At 54.1% G+C, this 26,275-nt stretch overlaps 2 protein-coding genes and 1 gene segment (V, D, J or C); all 3 read right to left on the bottom strand.

Annotated features, from left to right (window-relative positions):
- Positions 1–303: 303 nt before the first annotated feature.
- Positions 304–2,241, bottom strand: LOC117307645 (Ig lambda chain C region-like). The segment is given in 2 exon segments: positions 304–760; positions 2,181–2,241. Coding segments are annotated over 2 exon segments (384 nt in total).
- A 1,369-nt stretch (positions 2,242–3,610) lies between these two features.
- LOC117307644 (immunoglobulin lambda-1 light chain-like) lies at positions 3,611–25,660 on the bottom strand. Its single transcript, XM_073790334.1, has 4 exons — positions 25,595–25,660; positions 25,153–25,448; positions 5,488–5,539; positions 3,611–4,067 (listed from the first exon to the last, which is right to left on the bottom strand). Exons 1-4 carry the CDS (start codon positions 25,638–25,640, stop codon positions 3,745–3,747), a joined length of 717 nt encoding a protein of 238 aa, XP_073646435.1. The 5' UTR covers positions 25,641–25,660; the 3' UTR covers positions 3,611–3,744.
- LOC117307642 (immunoglobulin lambda-1 light chain-like) lies at positions 6,918–20,158 on the bottom strand. The gene is made up of 4 exons (XM_073790333.1): positions 20,113–20,158; positions 19,430–19,720; positions 8,793–8,834; positions 6,918–7,374 (listed from the first exon to the last, which is right to left on the bottom strand). The coding sequence occupies exons 1-4, from the start codon at positions 20,156–20,158 to the stop codon at positions 7,052–7,054; spliced, it is 702 nt and encodes a 233-aa protein (XP_073646434.1). The 3' UTR covers positions 6,918–7,051.
- Positions 25,661–26,275: the final 615 nt, after the last annotated feature.

The raw sequence follows: 26,275 nt of genomic DNA, 5'->3' as shown, positions 1-26,275 counted from the left end.
CTGGCAACCAAACACTGTGTGACCGGGACAATCAGGTGTGGAGGTGGTCCACACGGAGGAGGAAACATGGAGGAGGGTAGGGAGGGTGGACAGACTTCCATTCCTGCAGCGACCCAATTCCCTGTTTTCGAATGTCCTCTGGGGGCGGGGGGGTCCTGGGTGACAGTGAAACCATTCCTCACAAGAGTCCCAAGACTCCATCCTCTATCTTGATTTCTTAAAGGATAAGAGGATTTTGTTCCCCTTTGAGGATGGTTGAGTTCAGGACACCAAATGCAGAAAGAAAAACGAGCAGAGCACGAGTTCTGAATGACAATGAGGACATTTTATTGAGAGTTGATTGGGTGCAGGAGGAAGGGCTGGGGGGACCAGGGTGGGTGGGTAGACCCTCCAGGGGTCCTGTGGCTCCAGTCCCCTGAGGATGTGAGGACCAGGACCTAAGAGCACTCGGAGGGCGACACTGTCTTCTCCACGGTTTTCCCATCGTGCGTGACATGGCAGCTGACCCCGTTCTCATAGGATTTCCACTCGCTGGCCGTCAGGGCCAGGTAGCTGCTGGCCGCGTACTTGCTGTTGCTCTGTTTCGAGGGCTGGCTGGTCTCCACGCCCTTGGTGATGGTGGTGCTGCCTGACTTCCAGGTCACCGTCACGCTGCCCGGGTAGAAGTCATTGATGAGACACACCAGGGTGGCCTTGTTGGCGTCGAGCTCCTCTTTGGAGGGTGCGAACAGAGTGACTGAGGGCGAGGACTTGGGCTGACCTGCAAAGTGAGGGAGAGACGGGAGGTCACTGGGGCAGCGTCCATCGCGGGAGCCCCTGACCTCAGGAGAAGCGGGCACAGGTGCCCAAAGTCCAGTGCATGGATCCCAGGCGGGCCCTTGCTCCCCTGAGGTCAGGCAGCCATGGCTGGGGTCGCTCACCTTCTGTCGGGGGATCCTCAGTGCCCGACTCCTGGGAGTTCGGGGCTCCCTGGCAAGTCTCCATCTCTTCCTCAGGCTCCCACATCCCATAAACCACATCCCACCCTCTGCTCCCTGGTGCTGCCTGCCGTCCACCCTGAGGTCCCCTCTTTCCACTGGGTGTCTGTCTGTCCTGGGCATTTGTCTGTCTGAGATCTGCCCCTGGTTCTCGTCTGGTGTCCTCATACAGGTCGTCTGTCTGTCCCCCGTTCAGGCTCTCTTCGCTTTTGCGGGGGGCTTTGTTGCCCACAGTCCCCCTAACACCAGCCTCGCAGCCCCCAACCCTCTAGGGCTGCCACAGAGACCACAGAGACCCCTCCAGGGCTGCCAGGGTGGAGGGAGCGTCAGCCCCAGGGCTGGGGTCCAGGGAGTCCCGCAAATGAGAGTTTCCATGTGGGTGAACGTTGTGTTCTGAGCCTGGGGTTGTGTCTGCTCTGAGGGGTCCCCTGACCTGTGAAGTCCCGCTGGGGATTTGTCTGTCCTGGGACATCTGTCTGCCTGACCAGGTCAGTTCCTGTCATCTGTCCCTATGAGGAGTCCCCACGCTGGGCGTCTGAGCTAGGGGCTCACGTCCAGTGTGTAACTGGGTGCGGTGACCCTTAAGGCCCGAGTGTCCTGAGATCTGTGCGGCCTGGGGTGACCTGCTTGCTGGGAGGAGGATGGGGACCTAGCACCCTGAGGCCACCTTCTCAACGGGACACTCGTCTACCCTTCCCCCGTGTACTGTTCCCTCCTCCACTCTCCAAGGCCCCTGGCTCTGGGGTCCCTCACTAGCCCCCATTTGGGTCCCTGAGCAGAAAGATCCCAGGATGACACCCATGCTCTGTCCAGCTCTTTCCAGTGTCCTTCCCACATCCCTGGACCCAGTACCTCAGCCTGAGACCCCCATTCCTTGGGCCTCAGCCCCTCCCTTCTCCTCAGACCCTGGGGTTGGGCACCCTGAGGAGGGAGCTGACATCCCAGCATCCAGAGAAGAAGGGCCTGGAGGGAAGGCTCGGGATGGGAAGAGCGAGGGGTGGCAGGAAGGTCACTGAGCCTGTCCCTACCATGCCCACCAGGTTCTGTGAAGAATGACAGGCTTGGGGGCAATGGACAGCCTAGAGGGTGAAGGTGACAGGCTCCGGAGAGTGAGACTCCAGCCCCAGACAGGAGGGAAAAGACAAGAAAATCTGCCCAAATTTCACCGTGGACCCCGAAGAGGAGGGGAAGGGGGAGACTCACCCAGGACGGTCAGCTTGGTCCCTCCGCCGAGCACATAACACAGTGACACAGCCTCGAACATAAACCCTCCTGACACCCCCTCCACCCCCTGCCCAGGCCCACCTGCAGCTGCACAGAGGCCCCAGGGCCACCCTCCTTGTCATGGGGGCTGGTCTGTCCTCGGGGAGGCTGAGGGGGGACCTCACCCCACCAGCAACTTCAGCCCTGGGAAGCGGGGCTCCATCCTTCCCCAGGCATGGGAGGTGCAGGAGAGACATCTGGGTGTCACATCACATCCCAGGGGCCTTCCTTTCCTGGAGGAGGTGGGGTCCCCTGGTCAGTAGCGTGGGGGGACGTCATGGTGGGAGGGTGAGGAGCCTGTTTAGCACCCTGAGGGGATGGAGCTGTGCTCTCTGCAGAGCGAGGCCACAGGGATTCTGGAGGCTCCAGTGCCCTAGAGGCAGGTCCAACACGGCCAAGTTTGCAGTAACTCGGTGTGTGCCGGTGTGCGCGCATGTGCGTGTGTGTCTGTGTGTGTGTCTGCCTTTCTAACCACTCGGGTCCCTGTCCTGTGTAGCTCCTACAGCAATAATCTCACTGATCTGAGATCTCATTCCAGATCTAAGATGGTGAATCAGTACACAGTCAAGTCCACGGCACCGTCCTAGACCGAAACTTGACGTTAGACTCATGGCCCCATCGACCACTCACATGGTTTTCACTGGCATTTGTGGTGGGTAGGTGGTGGGCTGGCCACCGAGAGATTGGTGAGAGCAGAGCTGGCCTCGTCCCAGGAGCCTTGAAGGCAGTCGGGACCCTCCTGACACAAGTGGGAGGAGGACTGTCTAGAGGGAGTGTGCGATGAGTGACCAGGGTCAGGGACTGTGGGTCCTGTGCAGAGTGTGACCGGAAGGCCTGGGGGAGGGGCACAGGGCTGTTTCCCTAGGGAGGTGCGAGCAGGAGGTGCCATGAGGGGCGTGGGAACTCTAGGACGAGGTCATGCGGAATTACCAGGGTGGGTTTTGAGCAAAAGGACACATGGAATCGGTGGGTCATCATCTACAGAACCGACGGACTCCTGAGGGCTACACAATCCAGAATGTGGTGCTGAGGATTCCAGGGAAGGGAGCTGAGGTATTGTCCTGGGGCCCTGGCAACCAAACACTGTGACCGGGACAATCAGATGTGGAGGTGGTCCACACGGAGGAGGAAACATGGAGGAGGGTAGGGAGGGTGGACAGACTTCCATTCCTGCAGTGACCCAATTTCCTGTTCTCGAATGTTCTCTGGGGGCGGGGGGGTCCTGGGTGACAGTGAAACCATTCCTCACAAGAGTCCCAAGACTCCATCCTCTATCTTGATTTCTTAAAGGATAAGAGGATTTTGTTCCCCTTTGAGGATGGTTGAGTTCAGGACACCAAATGCAGAAAGAAAAACGAGCAGAGCACGAGTTCTGAATGACAATGAGGACATTTTATTGAGAGTTGATTGGGTGCAGGAGGAAGGGCTGGGGGGACCAGGGTGGGTGGGTAGACCCTCCAGGGGTCCTGTGGCTCCAGTCCCCTGAGGATGTGAGGACCAGGACCTAAGAGCACTCGGAGGGCGACACTGTCTTCTCCACGGTTTTCCCATCGTGCGTGACATGGCAGCTGACCCCGTTCTCATAAGATTTCCACTCGCTGGCCGTCAGGGCCAGGTAGCTGCTGGCCGCGTACTTGCTGTTGCTCTGTTTCGAGGGCTGGCTGGTCTCCACGCCCTTGGTGATGGTGGTGCTGCCTGACTTCCAGGTCACCGTCACGCTGCCCGGGTAGAAGTCATTGATGAGACACACCAGGGTGGCCTTGTTGGCGTCGAGCTCCTCTTTGGAGGGCGCGAACAGAGTGACTGAGGGCGAGGACTTGGGCTGACCTGCAAAGTGAGGGAGAGACGGGAGGTCACTGGGGCAGCGTCCATCACGGGAGCCCCTGACCTCAGGAGAAGCGGGCACAGGTGCCCGAAGTCCAGTGCATGGATCCCAGGCGGGCCCTTGCTCCCCTGAGGTCAGGCAGCCATGGCTGGGGTCGCTCACCTTCTGTCGGGGGATCCTCAGTGCCCGACTCCTGGGAGTTCGGGGCTCCCTTGCAAGTCTCCATCTCTTCCTCAGGCTCCCACATCCCATAAACCACATCCCACCCTCTGCTCCCTGGTGCTGCCTGCCGTCCACCCTGAGGTCCCCTCTTTCCACTGGGTGTCTGTCTGTCCTGGGCATTTGTCTGTCTGAGATCTGCCCCTGGTTCTCGTCTGGTGTCCTCATACAGGTCGTCTGTCTGTCCCCCATACAGGATCTCTTCCCTTTTGCGGGGGGCTTTGTTGCCCACAGTCCCCCTAACACCAGCCTCGCAGCCCCCAACCCCCTAGGGCTGCCACAGAGACCACAGAGACCCCTCCAGGGCTGCCAGGGTGGAGGGAGCGTCAGCCCCAGGGCTGGGGTCCAGGGAGTCCCGCAAATGAGAGTTTCCATGTGGGTGAACGTTGTGTTCTGAGCCTGGGGTTGTGTCTGCTCTGAGGGGTCCCCTGACCTGTGAAGTCCCGCTGGGGATTTGTCTGTCCTGGGACATCTGTCTGCCTGACCAGGTCAGTTCCTGTCATCTGTCCCTATGAGGAGTCCCCACGCTGGGCGTCTGAGCTAGGGGCTCACGTCCAGTGTGTAACTGGGTGCGGTGACCCTTAAGGCCCGAGTGTCCTGAGATCTGTGCGGCCTGGGGTGACCTGCTTGCTGGGTGGAGGATGGAGACCTAGCACCCTGAGGTCACCTTCTCAACGGGACACTCGTCTACCCTTCCCCCGTGTACTGTTCCCTCCTCCACTCTCCAAGGCCCCTGGCTCTGGGGTCCCTCACTAGCCCCCATTTGGGTCCCTGAGCAGAAAGATCCCAGGATGACACCCATGCTCTGTCCAGCTCTTTCCAATGTCCTTCCCACATCCCTGGACCCAGTGCCCCAGCCTGAGACCCCCATTCCTTGGGCCTCAGCCCCTCCCTTCTCCTCAGACCTTGGGGCTCGGCTCCCTGAGGAGGGAGCTGACATCCCAGCATCCAGAGAAGAAGGGCCTGGAGGGAAGGCTCGGGATGGGAAGAGCGAGGGGTGGCAGGAGGGTCACTTAGCCTGTCCCCACCATGCCCACCAGGTTCTGTGAAGAACGACAGGCTTGGGGGCAATGGACAGCCTAGAGGGTGAAGGTGACAGGCTCCGGAGAGTGAGACTCCAGCCCCAGACAGGAGGGAAAAGACAAGAAAATCTGCCCAAATTTCACCGTGGACCCCGAAGAGGAGGGGAAGGGGGAGACTCACCCAGGACGGTCAGCTTGGTCCCTCCGCCGAACGGATAACACAGTGACACAGCCTCGAACATAAACCCTCCTGACACCCCCTCCACCCCCTGCCCAGGCCCACCTGCAGCTGCACAGAGGCCCCAGGGCCACCCTCCTTGTCATGGGGGCTGGTCTGTCCTCGGGGAGGATGAGGGGGGACCCCACCCCACCAGCAACTTCAGCCCTGGGAAGCGGGGCTCCATCCTTCCCCAGGCATGGGAGGTGCAGGAGAGACATCTGGGCGTCACATCACATCCCAGGGGCCTTCCTTTCCTGGAGGAGGTGGGGTCCCCTGGTCAGTAGCGTGGGGGGACGTCATGGTGGGAGGGTGAGGAGCCTGTTTAGCACCCTGAGGGGATGGAGCTGTGCTCTCTGCAGAGCGAGGCCACAGGGATTCTGGAGGCTCCAGTGCCCTAGAGGCAGGTCCAACACGGCCAAGTTTGCAGTAACTCGGTGTGTGCCGGTGTGCGCGCATGTGCGTGTGTGTCTGTGTGTGTGTCTGCCTTTCTAACCACTCGGGTCCCTGTCCTGTGTAGCTCCTACAGCAATAATCTCACTGATCTGAGATCTCATTCCAGATCTAAGATGGTGAATCAGTACACAGTCAAGTCCACGGCACCGTCCTAGACCGAAACTTGACGTTAGACTCATGGCCCCATCGACCACTCACATGGTTTTCACTGGCATTTGTGGTGGGTAGGTGGTGGGCTGGCCACCGAGAGATTGGTGAGAGCAGAGCTGGCCTCGTCCCAGGAGCCTTGAAGGCAGCCGGGACCCTCCTGACACAAGTGGGAGGAGGACTGTCTAGAGGGAGTGTGCGATGAGTGACCAGGGTCAGGGACTGTGGGTCCTGTGCAGAGTGTGACCGGAAGGCCTGGGGGAGGGGCACAGGGCTGTTTCCCTAGGGAGGTGCGAGCAGGAGGTGCCATGAGGGGCGTGGGAACTCTAGGACGAGGTCATGCGGAATTACCAGGGTGGGTTTTGAGCAAAAGGACACATGGAATCGGTGGGTCATCATCTACAGAACCGACGGACTCCTGAGGGCTACACAATCCAGAATGTGGTGCTGAGGATTCCAGGGAAGGGAGCTGAGGTATTGTCCTGGGGCCCTGGCAACCAAACACTGTGACCGGGACAATCAGATGTGGAGGTGGTCCACACGGAGGAGGAAACATGGAGGAGGGTAGGGAGGGTGGACAGACTTCCATTCCTGCAGCGACCCAATTTCCTGTTCTCGAATGTTCTCTGGGGGCGGGGGGGTCCTGGGTGACAGTGAAACCATTCCTCACAAGAGTCCCAAGACTCCATCCTCTATCTTGATTTCTTAAAGGATAAGAGGATTTTGTTCCCCTTTGAGGATGGTTGAGTTCAGGACACCAAATGCAGAAAGAAAAACGAGCAGAGCACGAGTTCTGAATGACAATGAGGACATTTTATTGAGAGTTGATTGGGTGCAGGAGGAAGGGCTGGGGGGACCAGGGTGGGTGGGTAGACCCTCCAGGGGTCCTGTGGCTCCAGTCCCCTGAGGATGTGAGGACCAGGACCTAAGAGCACTCGGAGGGCGACACTGTCTTCTCCACGGTTTTCCCATCGTGCGTGACATGGCAGCTGACCCCGTTCTCATAAGATTTCCACTCGCTGGCCGTCAGGGCCAGGTAGCTGCTGGCCGCGTACTTGCTGTTGCTCTGTTTCGAGGGCTGGCTGGTCTCCACGCCCTTGGTGATGGTGGTGCTGCCTGACTTCCAGGTCACCGTCACGCTGCCCGGGTAGAAGTCATTGATGAGACACACCAGGGTGGCCTTGTTGGCGTCGAGCTCCTCTTTGGAGGGCGCGAACAGAGTGACTGAGGGCGAGGACTTGGGCTGACCTGCAAAGTGAGGGAGAGACGGGAGGTCACTGGGGCAGCGTCCATCGCGGGAGCCCCTGACCTCAGGAGAAGCGGGCACAGGTGCCCGAAGTCCAGTGCATGGATCCCAGGCGGGCCCTTGCTCCCCTGAGGTCAGGCAGCCATGGCTGGGGTCGCTCACCTTCTGTCAGGGGATCCTCAGTGCCCGACTCCTGGGAGTTCGGGGCTCCCTTGCAAGTCTCCATCTCTTCCTCAGGCTCCCACGTCCCATAAACCACATCCTACCCTCTGCTCCCTGGTGTTGCCTGGCGTCCACCCTGAGGTCCCCTCTTTCCTGGGTGTCTGTCTGTCCTGGGCATTTATCTTTCTGAGATCTTCCCCTGGTTCTCGTCTGGTGTCCTCATACAGGTCGTCTGTCTGTCCCCCGTTCAGGCTCTCTTCCCTTTTGCGGGGGGCTTTGTTGCCCACAGTCCCCCTAACACCAGCCTCGCAGCCCCCAACCCTCTAGGGCTGCCACAGAGACCACAGAGACCCCTCCAGGGCTGCCAGGGTGGAGGGAGCGTCAGCCCCAGGGCTGGGGTCCAGGGAGTCCCGCAAATGAGAGTTTCCATGTGGGTGAACATTGCGTTCTGAGCCTGGGGCTGTGTCTGCTCTGAGGGGTCCCCTGACCTGTGAAGTCCCGCTGGGGATCTGTCTGTCCTGGGACATCTGTCTGCCTGGCCGGGTCAGTTCCTGTCACCTGTCCCTATCAGGAATCCCCACGCTGGGCGTCTGAGCTAGGGGCTCACGTCCAGTGTGTAACTGGGTGCGGTGACCCTTAAGGCCCGAGTGTCCTGAGATCTGTGCGGCCTGGGGTGACCTGCTTGCTGGGTGGAGGATGGGGACCTAGCACCCTGAGGTCACCTTCTCAACGGGACACTCGTCTACCCTTCCCCCGTGTACTGTTCCCTCCTCCACTCTCCAAGGCCCCTGGCTCTGGGGTCCCTCACTAGCCCCCATTTGGGTCCCTGAGCAGAAAGATCCCAGGATGACACCCATGCTCTGTCCAGCTCTTTCCAGTGTCCTTCCCACATCCCTGGACCCAGTGCCCCAGCCTGAGACCCCCATTCCTTGGGCCTCAGCCCCTCCCTTCTCCTCAGACCTCGGGGCTCGGCTCCCTGAGGAGGGAGCTGACATCCCAGCATCCAGAGAAGAAGGGCCTGGAGGGAAGGCTCGGGATGGGAAGAGCGAGGGGTGGCAGGAGGGTCACTTAGCCTGTCCCCACCATGCCCACCAGGTTCTGTGAAGAAAGACAGGCTTGGGGGCAATGGACAGCCTAGAGGGTGAAGGTGACAGGCTCCGGAGAGTGAGACTCCAGCCCCAGACAGGAGGGAAAAGACAAGAAAATCTGCCCAAATTTCACCATGGACCCCGAAGAGGAGGGGAAGGGGGAGACTCACCCAGGACGGTCAGCTTGGTCCCTCCGCCGAACGCAGCACACCGTGACACAGTCTTGAACATAAACCCTCCTGACACCCCCTCCACCCCCTGCCCAGGCCCACCTGCAGCTGCACAGAGGCCCCAGGGCCACCCTCCTTGTCATGGGGGCTGGTCTGTCCTCGGGGAGGCTGAGGGGGAACCCCACCCCACCAGCAACTTTAGCCCTGGGAAGCGGGGCTCCATCCTTCCCCAAGCATGAGAGGTGCAGGAGAGACATCTGGGTGTCACATCACATCCCAGGGACCTTCCTTTCCTGGAGGAGGTGGGGTCCCCTGGTCAGTAGCGTGGGGGGCGTCATGGTGGGAGGATGAGGAGCCTGTTTAGCACCCTGTATCTCCCAATGCAGTTTATCTAAATCAGAAAGTAACCCTTTGCATTGGGAGAAGAATTTTTTTAATTGAGCGGTGGAACTATTTGGTCATGGTTGTGTTTAAGGTGTGCACATAAGATTTTTGAAACAAAATTTAACAGAACAGCAATATAAATTCAACACTTATTTCTGGTTAAATAAAGCAAATATCCAGCCTTTTATTAAGTTAATTATCTAAGGAAAGATCCTCAACTTGATAAAGAGTATCTCCCAAAACTTATAGCAACCTTCACATTTAAAGGTAAAACCATCTTAAAGGTCAGGGTTCCCACTCTTACTTTTATTATTCATAATATTCTACAGATTCGAGCCCATGAAGTGAGACGAGGTGGGGCAAAGAGTGTGTTAGGAAAAATGAGATAAAATTGTTCTTTGCAGATGATGGGCTAGTTTACTTCAACAAACAAACAAAACAAACCCAAGACAATCAGCTGAAGGACTATTAGAACTAATACAAGAATTAACCAAAATGATTGAACACAAGAGCAATAGGGAACTATTGAGGAGATGAAATTTGGGAAACACTGACAACCTCAATAAAAATTCTATTAAAAGTCCTAGGAATAAACTTAACAGAAAATGTGCAAGATTTGCATGGATAAAATATAACACAACTTGACTAATGGACACAACAGCGAAGACATCAGTTCCCCTCAAATGAATCCATATACTTCATGAAATTACAAGCACAACATCAAAGGAATAATTTTTGAAAATTAGTGAACCGATTCTGAAGTCCAACAGTAAGAATAATGATGGAGAAGAGACACAAATATTCTGAATGAGAATAATAACGACAGGGTTCTTCTTTACCAGGTACAGAAACACATTGTAAAGCTACAATAATTAAAACAGGGTGGAAAGGATGTGGGAATTGATCATTAGATCAACAGAACCACAGAGAGGATGTGATAAATCCATAATTCAGTATTGGATAAAAGCTATGTTTGTATTCAACAAATATATGATGATTGGCTCTCCATTTGGAAAATATATAAGGTTATATTCCCACCTACCCAAAAATAAACTCCAGGTGAAGTAAAAACAAACACCAAAACAATGAAAATACCTGAATAAAATAGAAAAAAATAGAAATGAATATGCCTTCCCTATGTTTGCCACAGATCACAGACACTGTAAAGAAAAACCACCAATCTGACATATAAAAATTAAAAAGGTTTTATGGTGAAAGACCCCACGAACAAAAGGTGTAAAACAGATCAGGGAAAAATATTTACAATGTACATACTTAATAAGGGGTTACTATCCCAAATAGATGGAGAGTTTCTTATGGATCTTTAAGAAAATACAACCAAACGAACGAAAAATAAACCAGGCAAAATTATGACTGGTGAATTCACAGAAGAAATAAAATCAGTCAATAAAAATATGAAAGAAAAATAAGTTTCACCAACGATCAAATAAACAAACACATTTGTTCTCATTTTTGCTCATCAGACATGCAAAATAAAAAAAGATCCACCCTGTCACATTATTGGCAACAATGGAGAGGGAAAGGCACTGTCATTCACTGTGGTGAGAGTAAGTTGGAACAGACTTTTGGGAGGACCACTGGCATCTCCTACGAAAATTTCAAAGCCTGTTCTCTCTGATCCAGCAATCCCACTTTTAGGCATCTATCCCGTGGAGATACACAGTGTACTTAGTATGGATACACAGCTACACACGTTGGGGGTCTCCATGTAGCATCTCTTGTAATTTACATTTTTAAGTGGAAACAACCTAAATGTTCATTAACAGGGGAATCATTAAAGACATGCTGCTTCATCCAAACTTTGAAGTCTTACAAAGCTGTGTGGAGAACATGGGGGATTCATATGGGCTGATACAGAAAATCTCAACAGACTGTTGAAAAAGCTAGTTGCAGGCTAATATACTTCTGTGCTTAATCTTTTTTTAAAACACATAGTACTCTGGTATTAAAAATTATTTTCGAAGATAAAAATGAAATATATCTTCTTGTGAACATTTTCATAACTACAGAAAATTATAAGGTAAAAAATTGAAACTAGATGAAATCCCACCTGCCAGAGACACACCATTGACATTTTTCTACATTTTCTGACAGGCTTTTGAAAATGCACACATACTTTAAAAACCCAATTTCAGAAATACAATTTTGGAGGTTTGTGTAAGATTCCTTATGATGGATATTCCATGCTGTATTTTGTCACACGCTTTCTGCTGGATATCTAGGTTATTTCCAGTTTTCTCCCATCATTAATAATGTTGAGTTTCTTGCTTGTAAACCTTTGGTTACATCTTTGGTTGTTCCCCTCACCCTCTGCTCAGGATGAATTCCTAGAAGTGGAATTACACAATTTAAAGAAATACGCTTTCTTTTATGACTCACTGCATATTGCTAAAAAGGGTGTACATTTTAGTCTTTTATAGACAGTTCGTGACTGTGCCCGTTCCTCCCCATCATGATAATGTCACTTTAAATTCACTTGCCAATTCCATAGGAGATATTGGTACCTGGTCACCATGGACCAGCACCCCATCCCCATCCCCTTTCCACTGCCCCTTCTCCATCCTCTAATCTGGCCTCACACTGGTCTCCGATCTGGAGCCATTTTTTCAAAACACTAACCTGACTCTGACAGCTCCCCACTTAAATCCTTCAGTGACTCCTCCTGGACCCCAGGATAAAGGATGAGGTGTACAAGACCCCAGCAGTCTGCACCCCGCTCTCCCCGGCTCTGGAGGCTCCCTGCGGGCCTGTGCCACCTCACTCTCCTCCTCGGACCCCCCACCATTCCCTCTGCCTGGAGCGCCCTGTCACGTGTCAACACCCTGGATCTGTAAGACCAGCTCGGGCATCCCCCCTCCCATCTTACTGCTCCTAAAATGACCCATGGGTCTGCCCAATGCCTGGATATGACCCCGCTTTGTTCAGGCTTGGCCCCAGTTAAACACTCAGGAATTTAGTTGAGGAGTTGGCCTCCTTGGGGGACACCAAGCCAAACACTTGCTTCCTTCTCTGGACGCCTTGTAAACTGCCCCTTCTCTTGCACCATTTTCTTAAAACACAGGACATGCTGGTGCCTGTTCAGTCCCGGGATTTCCACAGTCCTGGGACCGTGCCCATGTGTTGTGTGAACTTGGGCAGGTTGCCTCACTTTTCTGGACCTCTATCCCTGTCTGTAAGATGGGGATGATGGCAGGACCTGCCTTGTGGGGCTGCTGCCCCTAAAGTGATTAGTGTCTTCTGGGTACGTCCTGCCCCTGCTGCCCTGTTTCTCCCTGCTCAGAGGTCCAGGGCGAGGCAAGTGAGGCACCAGTCTTGGGCACAAAACTTAAGGGGCACCAAAAAAATCCAGTCATTGAGATAAATAATACTTTAATATAGTATTAAGGAAGAAAAATCAATACAAACAAATTCACACTAGACAAAATGTCAACACTTTAAATAAAGCCACTGTCTGCTCAGGTCCCTTCTTTACGGATGATTCTCCCTTCTTGCCGCTCTCTTCTATAGTCATTCACCCCTGCACCCCGTCAAAGGGACCTCCAGTCCCCCTGTACCACAACTCCCTCGGCCTCTTACCTGTCCCACAGTCTCCAGAGGCTGGAGATTTCCCGGGGCTTCCATGTGGGGGGCCATGCTGCCATCAAGGGCAGCAGGCCATGGGTGCCCATGGCCAGGCCCAGTACTATTAGAGGCCAGGGCTGCCTGGGGACAGAGCTCTGACCCCTGGGGTGTTCATGGGCCCACCTGGCCTGACCTGGGCCTCATGTGCCCTCAGGGTCAAAGGCGCCTTGGCCAACCTGCTGGTGTGGGCTCCCTGGAGGGGGATCGGCAGGTGCCCCCAGTTCCCCTTGTTGGCAGTGGCCGTCCCAGGGCATCCTGGCCCTCGTGGCCCTGTCCTCTGCATGGGCCTTTTCTGTCCCTGCCCCCGGCACCTGGCCCCCTTCAGGATCCATGGCTGTTACTCCTGGGGCCTCTCCCAGGGGGGCCTTTGCTAACTGCTCTGCTGTGGTCAGGATCCAGGGCTCAAGGGCTTCACAGCAAAGCCCGCCCACCAGCCCCGCCCCCGGGTCCCTGGGTCGGGCACACCTGCCCTATTCTCCTTCCCTGTTCTGCAACTGCGTCCCTGGGCTGTGGAGCATCTCCCTGGGGCCTGGAGGGGCCGGGGAGGGCAGCCGAGTTCCCGTGGAATAAGTCAGTGAGGCCTGAGTGCAGTGGGCTGGGGCTTCTCTTCTGACCAGCCCTCTGGCTTGGTCCCTGCAGCCTTCACTCCGGCCAGTCAAGATCGCCCTTCCTTGGTTGGTTTGGCCAAGCCTGGCTAGTGTCCCTGGTCAACTCCTCACTCAGCTTCTCAGCCAGGCAAGGGCCCTGCGGGAGTGATTCTATACCCGTCGTTCAAGGAGAAACGTCAAGTCATGAATGTTGACACCAACCAGACCGAGGTTCCCTCTGGGCCTCAGTTTCCTTATCTGTAAAATAGGGGCAGTTCCTTTGCCGTAGGAAGGCCTTGAGGATCAGTGTGATCACGTGTTTGCTTAGGCTGGGGTCCGTTTTGAAGCCCAGGGAGATAACACACAATCCAGTGATGAGAGGGATGCTGTCTATCCAGTGCTGACAACCGGGCCGGCTCCCTGCTGAGCTGAGATTTTTTTTTTTCTCCCCTGTTTGAAGATGAAGAAATTGATGTTCAAGCAGCTTCCGTACTTTCCTGATGCCACACCGTCAAGAGGCCTGGCCCTCACGCAGCTCCAGGGCATGCCCCTCCCTCTAGGTCCTGGTGCTGTCAGGCTGCCGGGTATAGGAAGAACTCCAAGTGGCAGGTTGCAAGTTCCCACTTGTCACAGCCAGCACCTACCCTCTGGCTTTCCAGTTGCTCTCTGGCCACAGGAGCTCTAATATCTATGTCAACTTAAGTCCAGCTCTGCAGCCCTCCCAATCTTCTGTTTCAGCAAATCTGAAAGAGGCCTCCCAGGGATGGACCCCAAAGTGACTTTCCTGGGAGGGCCCTTTCAGAGGTGTCTGGCCCGTGATTTTTTTTTTTTTGCGGTACGCAGGTCCCCCACTGCTGCAGCCTCTGCCATTGCGGAGCACAGGCTCCGGACGCGCAGGCTCAGCGGCCATGGCTCACGGGCCCATCCGCTCCGCGGCATGTGGGATCTTCCCGGACCGGGGCACGAACCCGTGTCCCCTGCATTGGCAGGTGGACTCTTAACCACTGCGCCACCAGGGAAGCCCTGGCCCACGTTTTGAGGCCGATGCTCCTTAACTTTCCTGCTACATTGGGTGAAAATCGGTCCAGCCTGTTCCATGGGATGCGTTAACAGGCACACAGCTTGGGACTTCATTTTCTTCATATAGATGAGGGTCCCTGGGAGACAATGTCCACGGATCTCTGTATTTCTGCACGTCTCATGAGCAAAGGAACTGATTGCCTTTGTTTTGGATCATCTTTTCGAGTATGTTTGTGTAATGAATGACCCTGGAGGGTAGAGATAGCATCTCCCTCTGGAGCAAAACATGCTTACTGTCCGGCAGAAAAGATTTGGGGTCCCCAGCGTGGATGTGCAGGTGTCTCCTGGCCCCTTTGCATCACCCTGTGGGGTTCAGAGAACCAGCGCAGGATGATGCTGACATGCCGGCTGCCTCTCTTGCTGGGAGTAACATGCTGGCCTTTGTCTCCAACCCAGCATCTTGTGTCCGCCAGCATCTGTGCAACTGCGGCAGGCTCACTTTTTAGCTTGCGGGCAGGAACAAATCCCAGACCCTCCACAGCTCTTGATAATGATGGTTGTGATGGGGGAAGGAGGGAAGGAAGGTGATGATGGTGATCAAAACCTCACAGTTTGACCAAACTCATAAAGCAGCTAGGGGGAACCCCAGGCTGCCGGGCCGGGTGCTGAGGGCTGGACTATACAGCACACACAGACAGATCCCTGGCCTTGGACATGGGCCAGGCATTGAACAGTAACAGGGTGTGGGTGCCCTACCAGCCATCATGCAGGATATGGGGGAGCCCCTGGGAGGCCCTGATTCAGTCCAGCTTCTCCCCATTGTGGTGCTTGGCCCACTCCAGCCTGGGACCTGGGCCCCTTGCACCTTGGGGGCTGCGTTGCCCCTGCCCCAGGGTCCAGGCTGAATCTGCTCCCTCCCCGCACCCCTGTGTGGGTGTGACACTCACCCACTGCCCGGGGCCCAGAAGCTGTGGTCCCCCCCACCCACTGGGGACAGCCCCAGATTTCGGGGAGAAAAAGGGGCTGTCCCTGAACTCGGTGATTCCAGTTGTGCCCCAGCCTCCACCCTGTACCTGCCACGGTCTCTGGGCAGCCGCCACCGCAGACCACATCCTCCTGTGGTGGCTGCAATCGGAAATCCTGGTCTGGCTGGACGCTGGGGACCCTCGGGGGATGGGCAGGGCCTTCCCAGCTGGTGCAGCTGCAGCTCTGGCCGCCCAGACTTGTCCCCACCCCCTCCCTGGACCGAGAATGGCCGAGGGCTGGATTCAGGCTGAGCCAGAGAGGTCTGGGTCCAGCTGTCCTGTTCAGCAGATCCCCTGCTCAGGGTCCCTGGCTCCTCTGTGCCCCGCCCCCACCCATCTCCCCTGGAGTGGAGGGGTGTGTCATGTCCAGTCACTTCTGCCCTGCTCCCGTGTCAGGGGCGCCCCCTGCCTCCTGCTGGTCAGCCCCCTGCCCATTCTACATCCCACAGGCCCCAGACACCTGCCTATAGTCAGAGTGGAGTCTTCTCTCCCAGGCCTAGGTCTCCCCAGCTCCCCACTCCCCACCATCCCCAAAACTTAAGCGGTTGGTCCTTCTCTTAACACCTTCAGTGTTTTACTCTTGGGGCCTGGAGGGTCTGAGGCAGAGGGGGACAAAGTGTCCGTCTGGAGATATGACAAAGCTTCTGGAATCAGGATCTGGCTCTGTGGTTCCTGAGCCCCCTCTGAAGGGTGCCCGGGGAACCCTGAAGATCCCAGCTCCTCTGGCGATCCTGGGGGTGCAGCCCCCCACTCCAGCAAATGGGGAGAGAATCCTACTGCTTCTGGAGACGTCACAGACTCACCGACCTGGTAGCTTCTACGGATGAAGAAACTGAAGCACAGAGAGGGAGAGTTTCTTTCCTAAGACACACAGCTACTTGGTGTAAAGACCGTGTCCTGGGACTTACCAGTACCAGCCGGAGACCCGGGAGGACCAGCCTTTTTGGACGTGGTGGTGGGACACGGCCTGGAACTGGGGGCTTTGGAAAATTTCCATGCTTTAACCTCTAACTCTCCCAGTCCAGCCACCGGGGATGCAGCCCGAGGGGGAGGGCCCGGTACAGGGCAGCAGAAACCAGCTGTCAAGGGAGGCAACGCCAGAAAATGTGGCTCGTGGGAGGCGTGAGACCTGAGGGTGGGGGCGGGGGGGTTCCCGTGAGGGGGAGGAAGGGGTGCAGGGGCTAGACTCTGTTCTTCATCTTCCTGGAGTCCCGGCTTGTCCTGGGGTGGGGGTGCTTAAGGTGAGTCACACCGGTGCATGGTCAGATCCTCACTTTACTTACTGTTTCAGTGCTTTACTCATATGGATTTTGGGGGGCTTTAATTTCAATTTTTAAAAATATTGCATTAAATATTATTTATCTTTTTTTTTTTTTTTTTAATTTGGCCGTGCCATGGGGCTTATGGGATCTTAGTTCCCCAGCCAGGGATTGAACCCGTGACCTCATCAGTGAAAGCATGGAGTCTTAACCACTGGACCTCCAGGGAATTCCCAAAATATTATTTTTCTTGATTACTGAGTTTTGGGGCACTTCCTTAAATTTCTCAGACAAGGAGGGTGTCTTACTCATCTCACTCTAGTCTTGACTGTGTCTGGAACTTGGGAGAAACCAGTTACCTCCAGCTCAAGGAACTGCTTTTTGCAGGGTCTGCCCAACCCTTCCCTGTGCTGGAGTGGGCATGGCCAGAGCCCAGCAGGTCCTGCCCCACCTGACCGGGTGGGTTTATATTCGTAGGGCAGAACCTGTTTTCCAGGTCCTTTCCAAAGGCTTGGACTGACACCTGGGACGGGTACACTCCCACGGCGAGGAGACCCCACTTTGGCAGGTGGTGGCTTTGTAGCAGCCATTGGTCCTTTAACTGTTCCACCAGCAACTATCAGCCGGTTGAATCCTCTTGGGACCCTGGGAGGGTGGTCCAAGAGAATGGAACATTCTCACATCCTTGTTCCATTCATAGGAAATGCTTCCGTCCTGATGGCTAACAAGACTAATGTGATTTATATTCGATTCTTACTTCATTCTTACTAAAAGCCAAACCACTAAATACTCTGACATTTATTTCTCACATGGTGTCCCATAGTATCTGTTGCTAATTAAATAACGACAAATAGCCTTGTGACTTACCTTGTTTTTAAAAAGTTATAAATGTAGATAAGTGAACGCAGAAGATTTACATCATTTTAATGTTGATCTCACCAGACACATCTTTTAATTTTCAGTGATTTATGATGTTCCTCAAAATGCCCACTAACATGTTTACTTGTATTGACAAATACAGTGGGAAGGCTTCCAACAGGACATCGTCCGAATAGTACATTTGGCAGTGAGGACTGGCTGTGCAAATTAGATCACTCGGTCAGACTCTTCCATAGATTGAACGATTCAAGTCAGCCTCAGGTTTTGGAGGAAGCATATACTCAAAACACATGATAAGATGCAAGTATTTTTCTCAAAAGATATCATATTGGCAAAGCTGCACTAAGATGATATTTAAATTTTCCCCAATCTTTATATCTTCTTACACAAGGGACCTCTTAAGTAAAGGAGCAATACATTGAACTAGTAAGTTCTGCTCAAGCCTTCTCGGTGTTTATCCCCGAGAAAATGAATGACAAGTGGCTGGGTGACACCTCTCTGAGGGTGGTTCCCCGAGAAGCTGACTCTGGGATGGAGCCGGCTTGCAGGCTCTCCCAGTATATGAGGCAATGAGCCCTCATCCCTGAGGGGTCTGGAGGTGCATCGAACTGCCTCTCACACGAGTCCTCTTGAAGTCGGGTGGTGGCCGTCCAATCCTTTGCTTTCCACAAAATTACAAGAGTATGAAACGGAGCTGTCAGCTGATAAATCATTTAGAGAAACTATTTTTGACCATCAACCACTAACGATTTTTGGCATATAACTAGGAAGGAGTTCATATCAGGCAGTGACACTGTATTACAAGACTCCTATTGATGGACCAAAGTTTCTCCATGTTTCATATAGAAACGCAAGCCAGGACAGCTTTGATGATGGACTTACTTCATTCTAGAGGTAAATTATATTAATTGATGGATCCACGAATCAACACTAGTTAATAGTCATTTATGAAAATGTCAATGCGTTTATGCTGTTTTGATCAAACTCTGCTGCTAATAATTAGGATATAACAATGTGGGAGAAACCTTTTAGCACTTAAGATCACGGGAAATGAAACAAATTCAAAAATTTTAAATGAATGTACATTATTATGACAGAGATGTATGATAGGATAATGAATGAGATTTCCAGGTATGAAAATGTATGAGCAGACCAAATGTAGTAAGGGATGTGGAATGGAAACAAGTCTAAGCAGAAGGAAAGATGGATGTTATAGAAGAATTTTAAGGACAGTGGATATCAAACCATGATGATTTTTAGACTCTGATGAATATATGTAAAGGAGTGATGTGAACATTTTACAATCTTCTGATGACAATTTTCAGATGTCAAATTACAAAGGAACAGGCATCGTGGGGAAGCCCAGTTCTTAGAGGGTTGTGGGCAATGGTGTTGAGGGCCCGCCTCAGGGTGTTGCGGGGAGGCCCTGGGTCTCAGTGCAGGACGATCAGGCACAAGTGACGAGAATGAGCTCCGTGAGTCAGGGGCCACCAGCAGCCACCAGGGGCCGGAAGCTTTCCTTCCTGTATCTGGAATCTTCCCCCCCTCCTGAGAGAAGCCAGTGGAGAAGCTGAGCCTGGAGAGGGGACACGGCTGTCCTAGGACACAGCTGGCAAGGGGAACCCTCTGGCTCAAGGGTGCTGACGACAGTCTCCATGACTCAGGACCGAATCCCCACTCGCCATTTCTCAGCAGCATAAACAGAGGTCCTGAGAGCACAGAGGACACCGGAGCCTCAGGCCTGTCCTCCAGCTGCTCCGAGGTTGGTGGAGTGAGCGCCCAGCCAGGCAGGGAGGTTAGGATCTCACTTCTCCATCTGCCTGTGTCACCATGAGGATTATAACTGCTGTCATATGACTGATGGTAATAGTCAGTGTCGTCCTCAGCCCGGACTCCGCTAATGGTTAAGGTGGCCATGTTCCCCGATTTGGAGGCAGATATCCAGTCAGGGATACCCGAGGGACGGTTGCCATCACCATAGATGGCCAGCACAGGGGCCTGGCCCGGCTTCTGCTGGTACCGTTGAACATATTTACTTCCAATGTTGTTCCCCCCACACGTGATCCTGGCCGTCTGTCCCAGGGACACCGACACCGAGGGCGACTGAGTCAGTTCATAGGAGGACACAATGCCTGCAGGAGAGAAAAGGACAGGTGGGCTGGAGGTGAAGAACGCATGTCCAGAGACCCCCACCTGCCTGGCCTGGACTAAACTCCAAAGATTCTCTGGGCCCCGAGGGCGCCCCCTCCCGTCAGTCTCAGCCCCAGGGGCCCATGGGCCTGGCTGGTGGATGGAGCCTCTGAACAAATGAGAACGCCCCTCACTTTCTCTGGCAGGTGCAGCCCCTCGGGGCTCACACACAGCTGTGAGCACAGTGGGGAGATTTCGGCCCCTCCAGTCCCCCATCCTGCGGCAGGGCCAGGAGTCTCCTGTCCCCACGGGCAGTGCCCTGCTGAACTCAGAGTCAGGGCCAAGCCTGTCCCCGAGCCCTGGGCCAGGGGTAGGCGGACCCTGGGGGCAGCACCTGTGCAGTGAGCCAGGAGGCCGGGGAGGAGGGGCGTCCAGGCCATGGTGGAGGCACCCCGAGTCTGCTCCCCGAGGCCTAGGCTGGGCAGGGCGCCTCCCAGGCCTCTCTTATCCCCTGGCTGGAGAGAGAGCTGCCGGGGGTGCGAATCAGCCGGAGCCCAGGGGGTCTGCCTGGGGAGCTCTGTGGTTTCAGAGAAGGGCTCAGCCCCCAGGGACGCAGAGAGGGAGGGGTGGCCCCTGCAGACCCCGCCTCGGCCCGGGGGATCCTCCTCCACCTGCTGTCCCATAGTCTGGGGGTGACATCTCCAGCCCAGTCTGAGTCCTGGCCTCACTCCTGGACGGGCCTGGCCACTGAGAGCTCAGAGGTGGGTCTGTATTCTCTGAACTCATTCCACGGGCAACACTAAGAGGCTTAGACTGTACAGGATTCTCCCCCCATCACAGCTCCTGGGCCCAAGACTGAATAAAATTCACAGTTTGACAAAGCACGTGGAGTGTTCCAGGCCATTGCGGTGCTGTGTCTGCCCTGGGCTGTGAGCTCCTGGGGCTGTAGTGTCCCCATCGTGCCTCAGGGGCAGGAACAGACAAGGGGCTAAAAGAAATGTTTGCTCTGTGAGAGAATGAGAGGGGGCTTCAGGGTTTAATAACTCTGCAAGGGAATGTCAGTCCTAATCCATTTCCCTTCAGTTGCTGGGAAAATATATATGTCATAAACATCAAAATTACGGAAAGCTGATTGAGTGACTGCTGTGTGTCAGACACTGGGAAACAGGAAGTGTGGAAATTTCTGGTTCCCCCCTTCCCTGTAAGGGGTAAGTGGAGGGACAGGTGTGAGGGCAGTGGGAGAGCTTCCAGGGAGTAGGAGCAGCTGTGTCTGGAGGACGGGGGCTCCGAGCACAGGGAAAGGAGTGGCAACGTGTGGTCACAGGGAGGATGAGCATTTCTGGACAGCGGTGGCTTTTTAGCAGTATTAGGTGGGCTGGCAGTGGGTGTGGGGCAAGGAAACAAGGCACCGTCTCCAAGAGCAGGACTTGGGACCCACGGAGACAGAAACATGTACTTGAGAGTGAAGGTGACACTGTAGAAACGGAAGGACACTTGTCATCAGGTGTGAGGTCCTGGTTACTCCTTCCCCTGCACTGGAGCCCTGTTGCCCAGGACACCACTCCTCCAGGTGGCTCTGCCGGGCTACCTCTGCTGCCCCCTGGTGGCTGCTCCACACTGGAGGCGGAGACTCAGTTCTAGGTATAGATTTCAGAGCCCACTGCTCAGGTGGTGATTTCCCTGATCCAGGGATGGTGACCCCAATCAGGATTTACTCCCTCTCCATGGCTCTGTCTGCCTCACGTCCTGGCACGAGGGGCTGAGATTACCCGTGAAGATATGAACAGGCTCATCTGGAAGAGGAGGGGGCTGGGCTCACGGAGGCATCCCTGCTCCTGTCTGTGGCGTGGTGGGAGGTCACGCAGGTGGGATGGGCAGTGGGGACACCTCCCTCAGGGGGTGACTCTTATTGGTGCCAGCTTTGGGTATGGGCCTGATGCGGGGTGGCGGCTCGGTCCAAAGGCACGGTTAGGACCACACCCACTGGGAAATGTTCATTCAGACCCACTTTGGGCTGGCACATTCCCTCCAGGGAATTCAGCATGAACGGGACACAGTCCCTGCTTGAAGGGTGTTTCCATCCTGTGTGGGGGGCAGTGCAGGAGACACAGTGGCTTTGCACACCTGGCAGAGAATCTCCACCACGGTCACCTACACATTGCCTGCAGTGTTTATTTAAAAGCCAAACACTTGCTTCTTTCAGGTCTCTGGCTATCAGGTTTGACCAGGTGGCCCAGCACTGTTCTATGGGATTTAAGGGTCAGTTGGCTGGAGTTTATCTCGGGGAACTCTTGCTCTTGTAAAGGAAAGAAATAGCAGGAATCGACGCAGATCCTTTCCTCTTGAACATGGTGTGATAGTTGGAGCTGCAGCAGCCATCCTGAGGTCTGTCATCCACAAGAATGAAAGCAAGGCCAACATATAGGGACAAGGGACCTGGATGCTGGCAAGATCTTGGGTCCCACGTGGAATCTGTGATCACCCAGAGAACTTGTCTTGGTGAGACTACAATAGGTCCCGCCTGTTCATGCCTCTGCTTTTCATCAGTGAGTCCTGAAATTAAAAAAAAAAAAATGTATTCCGACCAAGCAGGAAAAGTCTGAGCACAAATGCATCAGTTAACGAAACTAGTGATGGGGAAAGAACCCCATCGTGGTGTGTGCTGTGGGGATAATTAATCCAGAGAAGAGACAGACAATGACAGGCAGGCTGTTCTGTAATCAGAGGTTGGAGCCCCCCCAAAGGGGTAACTCTGGAGCTGCCCTCAGGACTGGGGAGAACCAAGTAGTAAGAAGTGAGCGTGGGAAGGGCTGAGACTTGGCCAGCGGGGAGGAGTCGGGTGTGTTGGAGGATCTGAAAGGACAGGGCAAACTTGAGGGATCTGGGATGTAAACCCAGCTCAGGGCCAGTGTAATCTGTTCTCTGAGTTAAGAATTTGAGGGGTAGAAGTGACATGTGTTCAGGTGGAGCAAAGGGGATTCACACGTAATAAATCCGGGTCTTTGCAGCTGCTTAGCACAGGCTGGAGCCCAGGGAGCAGGAACAGGATTGACACAGGCGGGTTGAGACAAACCCCTCGGCCTTCCCTACTTTACCTGAGGGCTGAAGACCTTCGGGGGGGGGTTACTAGTGCCTCTCCCCTGCCAAGTATCCACCATGCAGCCGTGCTGGGGCTTTAGCTGCTGCATGTGCCTCTGGTCCTGAGCCCTGTCTACTGTCCCGTGTGGCTGACCAGTCACTGCCTTCCATAAATGTCTGCAGATTTGCTTCTGTGACTGGGAGCCCAGGACTCGAGGAGCTCACTTGACAGGGAAAGGCAGGGGCTGAGAGAGGGAATGACAACGCCAAGTTCACTTGGGGGCTAGAGAGAAGAGAGATGTCTTAATCCCTAAATAATAGCCTCTTCTGAGTGTTCTAGAACCAGACTGGGCCAGGAGGGGGCTGTGGGAAATTCTCAGCCTGAATTGTAGATTCTTCCTGTCAGTTCTCCCCACTGCCTCTGGGGGCGCTGCTGCACCTCCCCTGGGGCCGTCTGACACCTGGGAGGCTGACAATGCCCTGCTCCCCGTGGGGCTGAACAGAAAGCCCAAGGACAACACACTCCAGATTCAAAGCAACGAGGGCAGCCTTTTCATGATCTCGCCTCTGGAGGAATCCTGGAATTACTGCTTAGGTCTTAGGGATTCGGTGCATAAAATACCATCTGTTGCTGGTTCATGGTCCATTAGTGTGACAAGTTAATTGTACATTTAATAATCTGTAATTGTCAATACTTTTTGAACGTAATTTTTTCCCATGTGGTTTCCATCTTCCAAATTAGACATCCACCCTCATGCAAGACAGGAGTGCACTTGGAGGAAACTTTCGGCTTTTCTTTTAAAAAAAATCCACAGGTGGCATTTTAATATTTCTAATGTGGACCTTTCCCCTGGAGAATCTAGAATTCTGTGTGAAGCAGGAGATCTATGTGCCATTGTTCAGGTTGTCACATGTTTGTTTAAGCATTTGCCAGGGAAATGGTCTTTGGGTGTAAATTCACTGTTTTCCAAGGTCACCCAGAAATTTCCTCATTGTACGTCTAAGAGTTTGGACACTGGCTTTTTTTTGTGAGGAAAGCCATGCATTGTAGGATGTCAAGGTTTTATTTCTTTACAAGAAGGAGAAACATATCCAGCCAACTGATGGGTCAATAGCTGTGCAAAAATCAACCCAGTTCCTCCCTGGATCCTGTTTCAGATGAAAACTAAGGCTTTGGTATAACGGGGGCATCTACTGTGAAATTGGAGCCCTACTTTGAAACAGAATAGATGTTCTTGGTGGTCCCCATCACTTAAAACACCTAATCATAGGACAGCATGATAGTGGTGACAGTTTTTAGTCATCACTTTGGATAGAGAAATCATTCTTTGCCAGTTTCTTTCACAAACATTCTCACTGTAGCTTATTGGTCTCCAATGCACCTTTTTATAAAAATTCAAGGGCAATCAGATCTAACTGGGGATTTTGAAGAGCACATTGTGGATTTAGGTGGGAAAACAGAGACTTGCGGGTATATATAACCTCCTCGGGACCCTGATGAGCATGTTGGGAACAGCTGGCCAACTTAGATCGGGTTCCCTGCAAGCTGATTCTGAGACGTTAAGTGCATGTCCTGGAAATCTGGAAGGAGATGAGGAGGGGAGACTGGACAGAGGGGAGGGACCCGGGATTTGGTCACACAAATGGGGACTCGGGGTTCTGCAGGAGAGTTAAAGCTGGCCCATTCGGGTCATCCTAAACTGAGTCAGAGCCTGGGGATGGTGGCCTCAGCCATCATTCACCTGAACCTCTCTGACCAGGGGGATAAACTGGGGTAGGGGCCATTTTCTGCACCAACAGCATTTCCCCGTGAGGGCACTGCTGTGAGTTGTCACAGGCTCCCAGCAGCTGTGGATGAGTAGACGAGGCCAGAAGAGAGAAGGAGGTAGATGCTAGAATGCCCACTGCTCTGGTGTGCTCCATTCAGAATCCCAGCTGCCATGGGGGCCTGGGGCTTCAGCATCAGATGGGATGGGACATTCTGTGGTCAAATCCTAGACAGTTGGGCCAAGAGGGGCCCAGTGACCACGATATGGAAATGTGGGGAAAACTATCACTGGAGGGATGTGTCCCTCTGTCTGTCCTTCCATACAGGGCCTCTGGCCAAAGTTCCCGACCTGGCCAGACAGCACTAAGACAGCCTGGTCCTGCCAGCCATAATCCACTCCTGAGCCCCCTGTGCAGAGCCTGCCTGGAGGGCTGGGAGGAGGGGCAGCCTGGGGAGCTCAGATCTGGGGGAACTGGGCCAGACCTGTCACTGTTCTTCCACAGTCCTCCTGGGGGCTGGAGGAGAGTGTGAGCCAGACGGGGAGGGGGTTTGTGTCTCACTTCCCTGTCTGCCTGTGTCACTGTGAACATAATCACTGCTGTCAGCTGACCCACAGTAATAGTCAGCCTCGTCCTCGGCCTGGGCCCTGCTGATGGTCAGCGTGGCAATTTTGCCTGATTTGGAACCAGAGAATCGGTCAGGGATCCCTGACTCCAGGTTGCTATCACCATAAATGACCAGCATAGGGGCCTGGCCTGGCTTCTGCTGGTACCATTGAGCATAATAGTTTCCTAAGCTGTCTCCCTGGCAGGTGATCCTGGCCGTCTGTCCCAAGGACACAGACACCGCAGGTGGCTGAGTCAGCGCAGAAGAGGCCACAGAACCTGCAAGAGAGGAGAGGAGAGTGAGGGTGAGGAAGAGGGTCTCATCCCTGCAGCCTCATGCCCCCTGCGGCAGCTCCTGTGCTGAGCTGAAGTTCTGGACCAGGCTGAGCTCTGGTCACTTTTCGGGCTGAGCCTGGGGGCAGCACCTGTGCAAAGAGTGAGGAGGGGGAGCAGGAGACGGGTCCAGGCCATGGTGGGGACGCCCTGAGCTCTGCCTCTGAGCTCACAGCTGGGGTGGGGCCTCTGGGCCTCTCTTATGCTCAGAAGGGGTGTCTTCATGCAAATCTCCTTCCTGCCACCTTTGGCCTTGTGACCGGCTCCCTGCTGAGCAGAGAACAGCTGGGATCCAAGGAGGAGTTAAACTGGCACCTGAGTTCCAGGCCTGAGTCCAGGTCCCCAGAACTCTCTGGTGCTGAGTGAGAAAGGCTGCCCCTGCCTGCCCCAGCATGTGCACACACCTCTCAGTCCGCTCCTGGGCTCCCCTCTGGGCCTTGGGGACACACAGGCGTCCTCTCTGGGGATGAGGTTATCGTGTGGTGGGCTGGACAGTGCTGGAAGCTGGCACTGCGGGGACCACGGTCATGCTGCTGCGAGAGCCCAGAATTCCAGCAGCAGACACAGTGACACTGGTCAGGTACATCTGGCAGGGTTTTTATTATATTTCTTTAAAGTTTTTTTAACTTTTATTTTTTGAAGTATAGTGGATTTACAATGTTGTTTGAGTTTTAGGTGCACAGCAAAGTGATTCAAATCAACATATACATTCTTTTTCATTTTATGTTTAAAAATAAAAGGAAAAATGTCTTCCTTATCTAGACCTAGGCAAG

This window comes from Tursiops truncatus, chromosome 13 (genome assembly GCF_011762595.2).
Source record: "Tursiops truncatus isolate mTurTru1 chromosome 13, mTurTru1.mat.Y, whole genome shotgun sequence".
Lineage (NCBI taxonomy): Eukaryota > Metazoa > Chordata > Mammalia > Artiodactyla > Delphinidae > Tursiops > Tursiops truncatus.
This window is presented reverse-complemented; position numbering and strand designations above follow the sequence as displayed.

Excerpts from the sequence above, each read along its gene's own strand:
- LOC117307642 (XM_073790333.1), bottom strand. The coding sequence starts at position 20,158 with ATGGCCTGGACGCCCCTCCTCCCCGGCCTCCTGGCTCACTGCACAG. Across the intron at positions 8,835-19,429 it reads TCAGTCATATGACAGCAGTT|GGTGTGCTGCGTTCGGCGGA; the intron begins ATAATCCTCATG and ends AGACTGTGTCAC. Across the intron at positions 7,375-8,792 it reads GACCAAGCTGACCGTCCTGG|GTCAGCCCAAGTCCTCGCCC; the intron begins GTGAGTCTCCCC and ends CTCACTTTGCAG.
- LOC117307644 (XM_073790334.1), bottom strand. The coding sequence starts at position 25,640 with ATGGCCTGGACCCGTCTCCTGCTCCCCCTCCTCACTCTTTGCACAG. Across the intron at positions 5,540-25,152 it reads CAGCTGACAGCAGTGATTAT|GCTGTGTCACTGTGTTATCC; the intron begins GTTCACAGTGAC and ends TTTATGTTCGAG. Across the intron at positions 4,068-5,487 it reads GACCAAGCTGACCGTCCTGG|GTCAGCCCAAGTCCTCGCCC; the intron begins GTGAGTCTCCCC and ends CTCACTTTGCAG.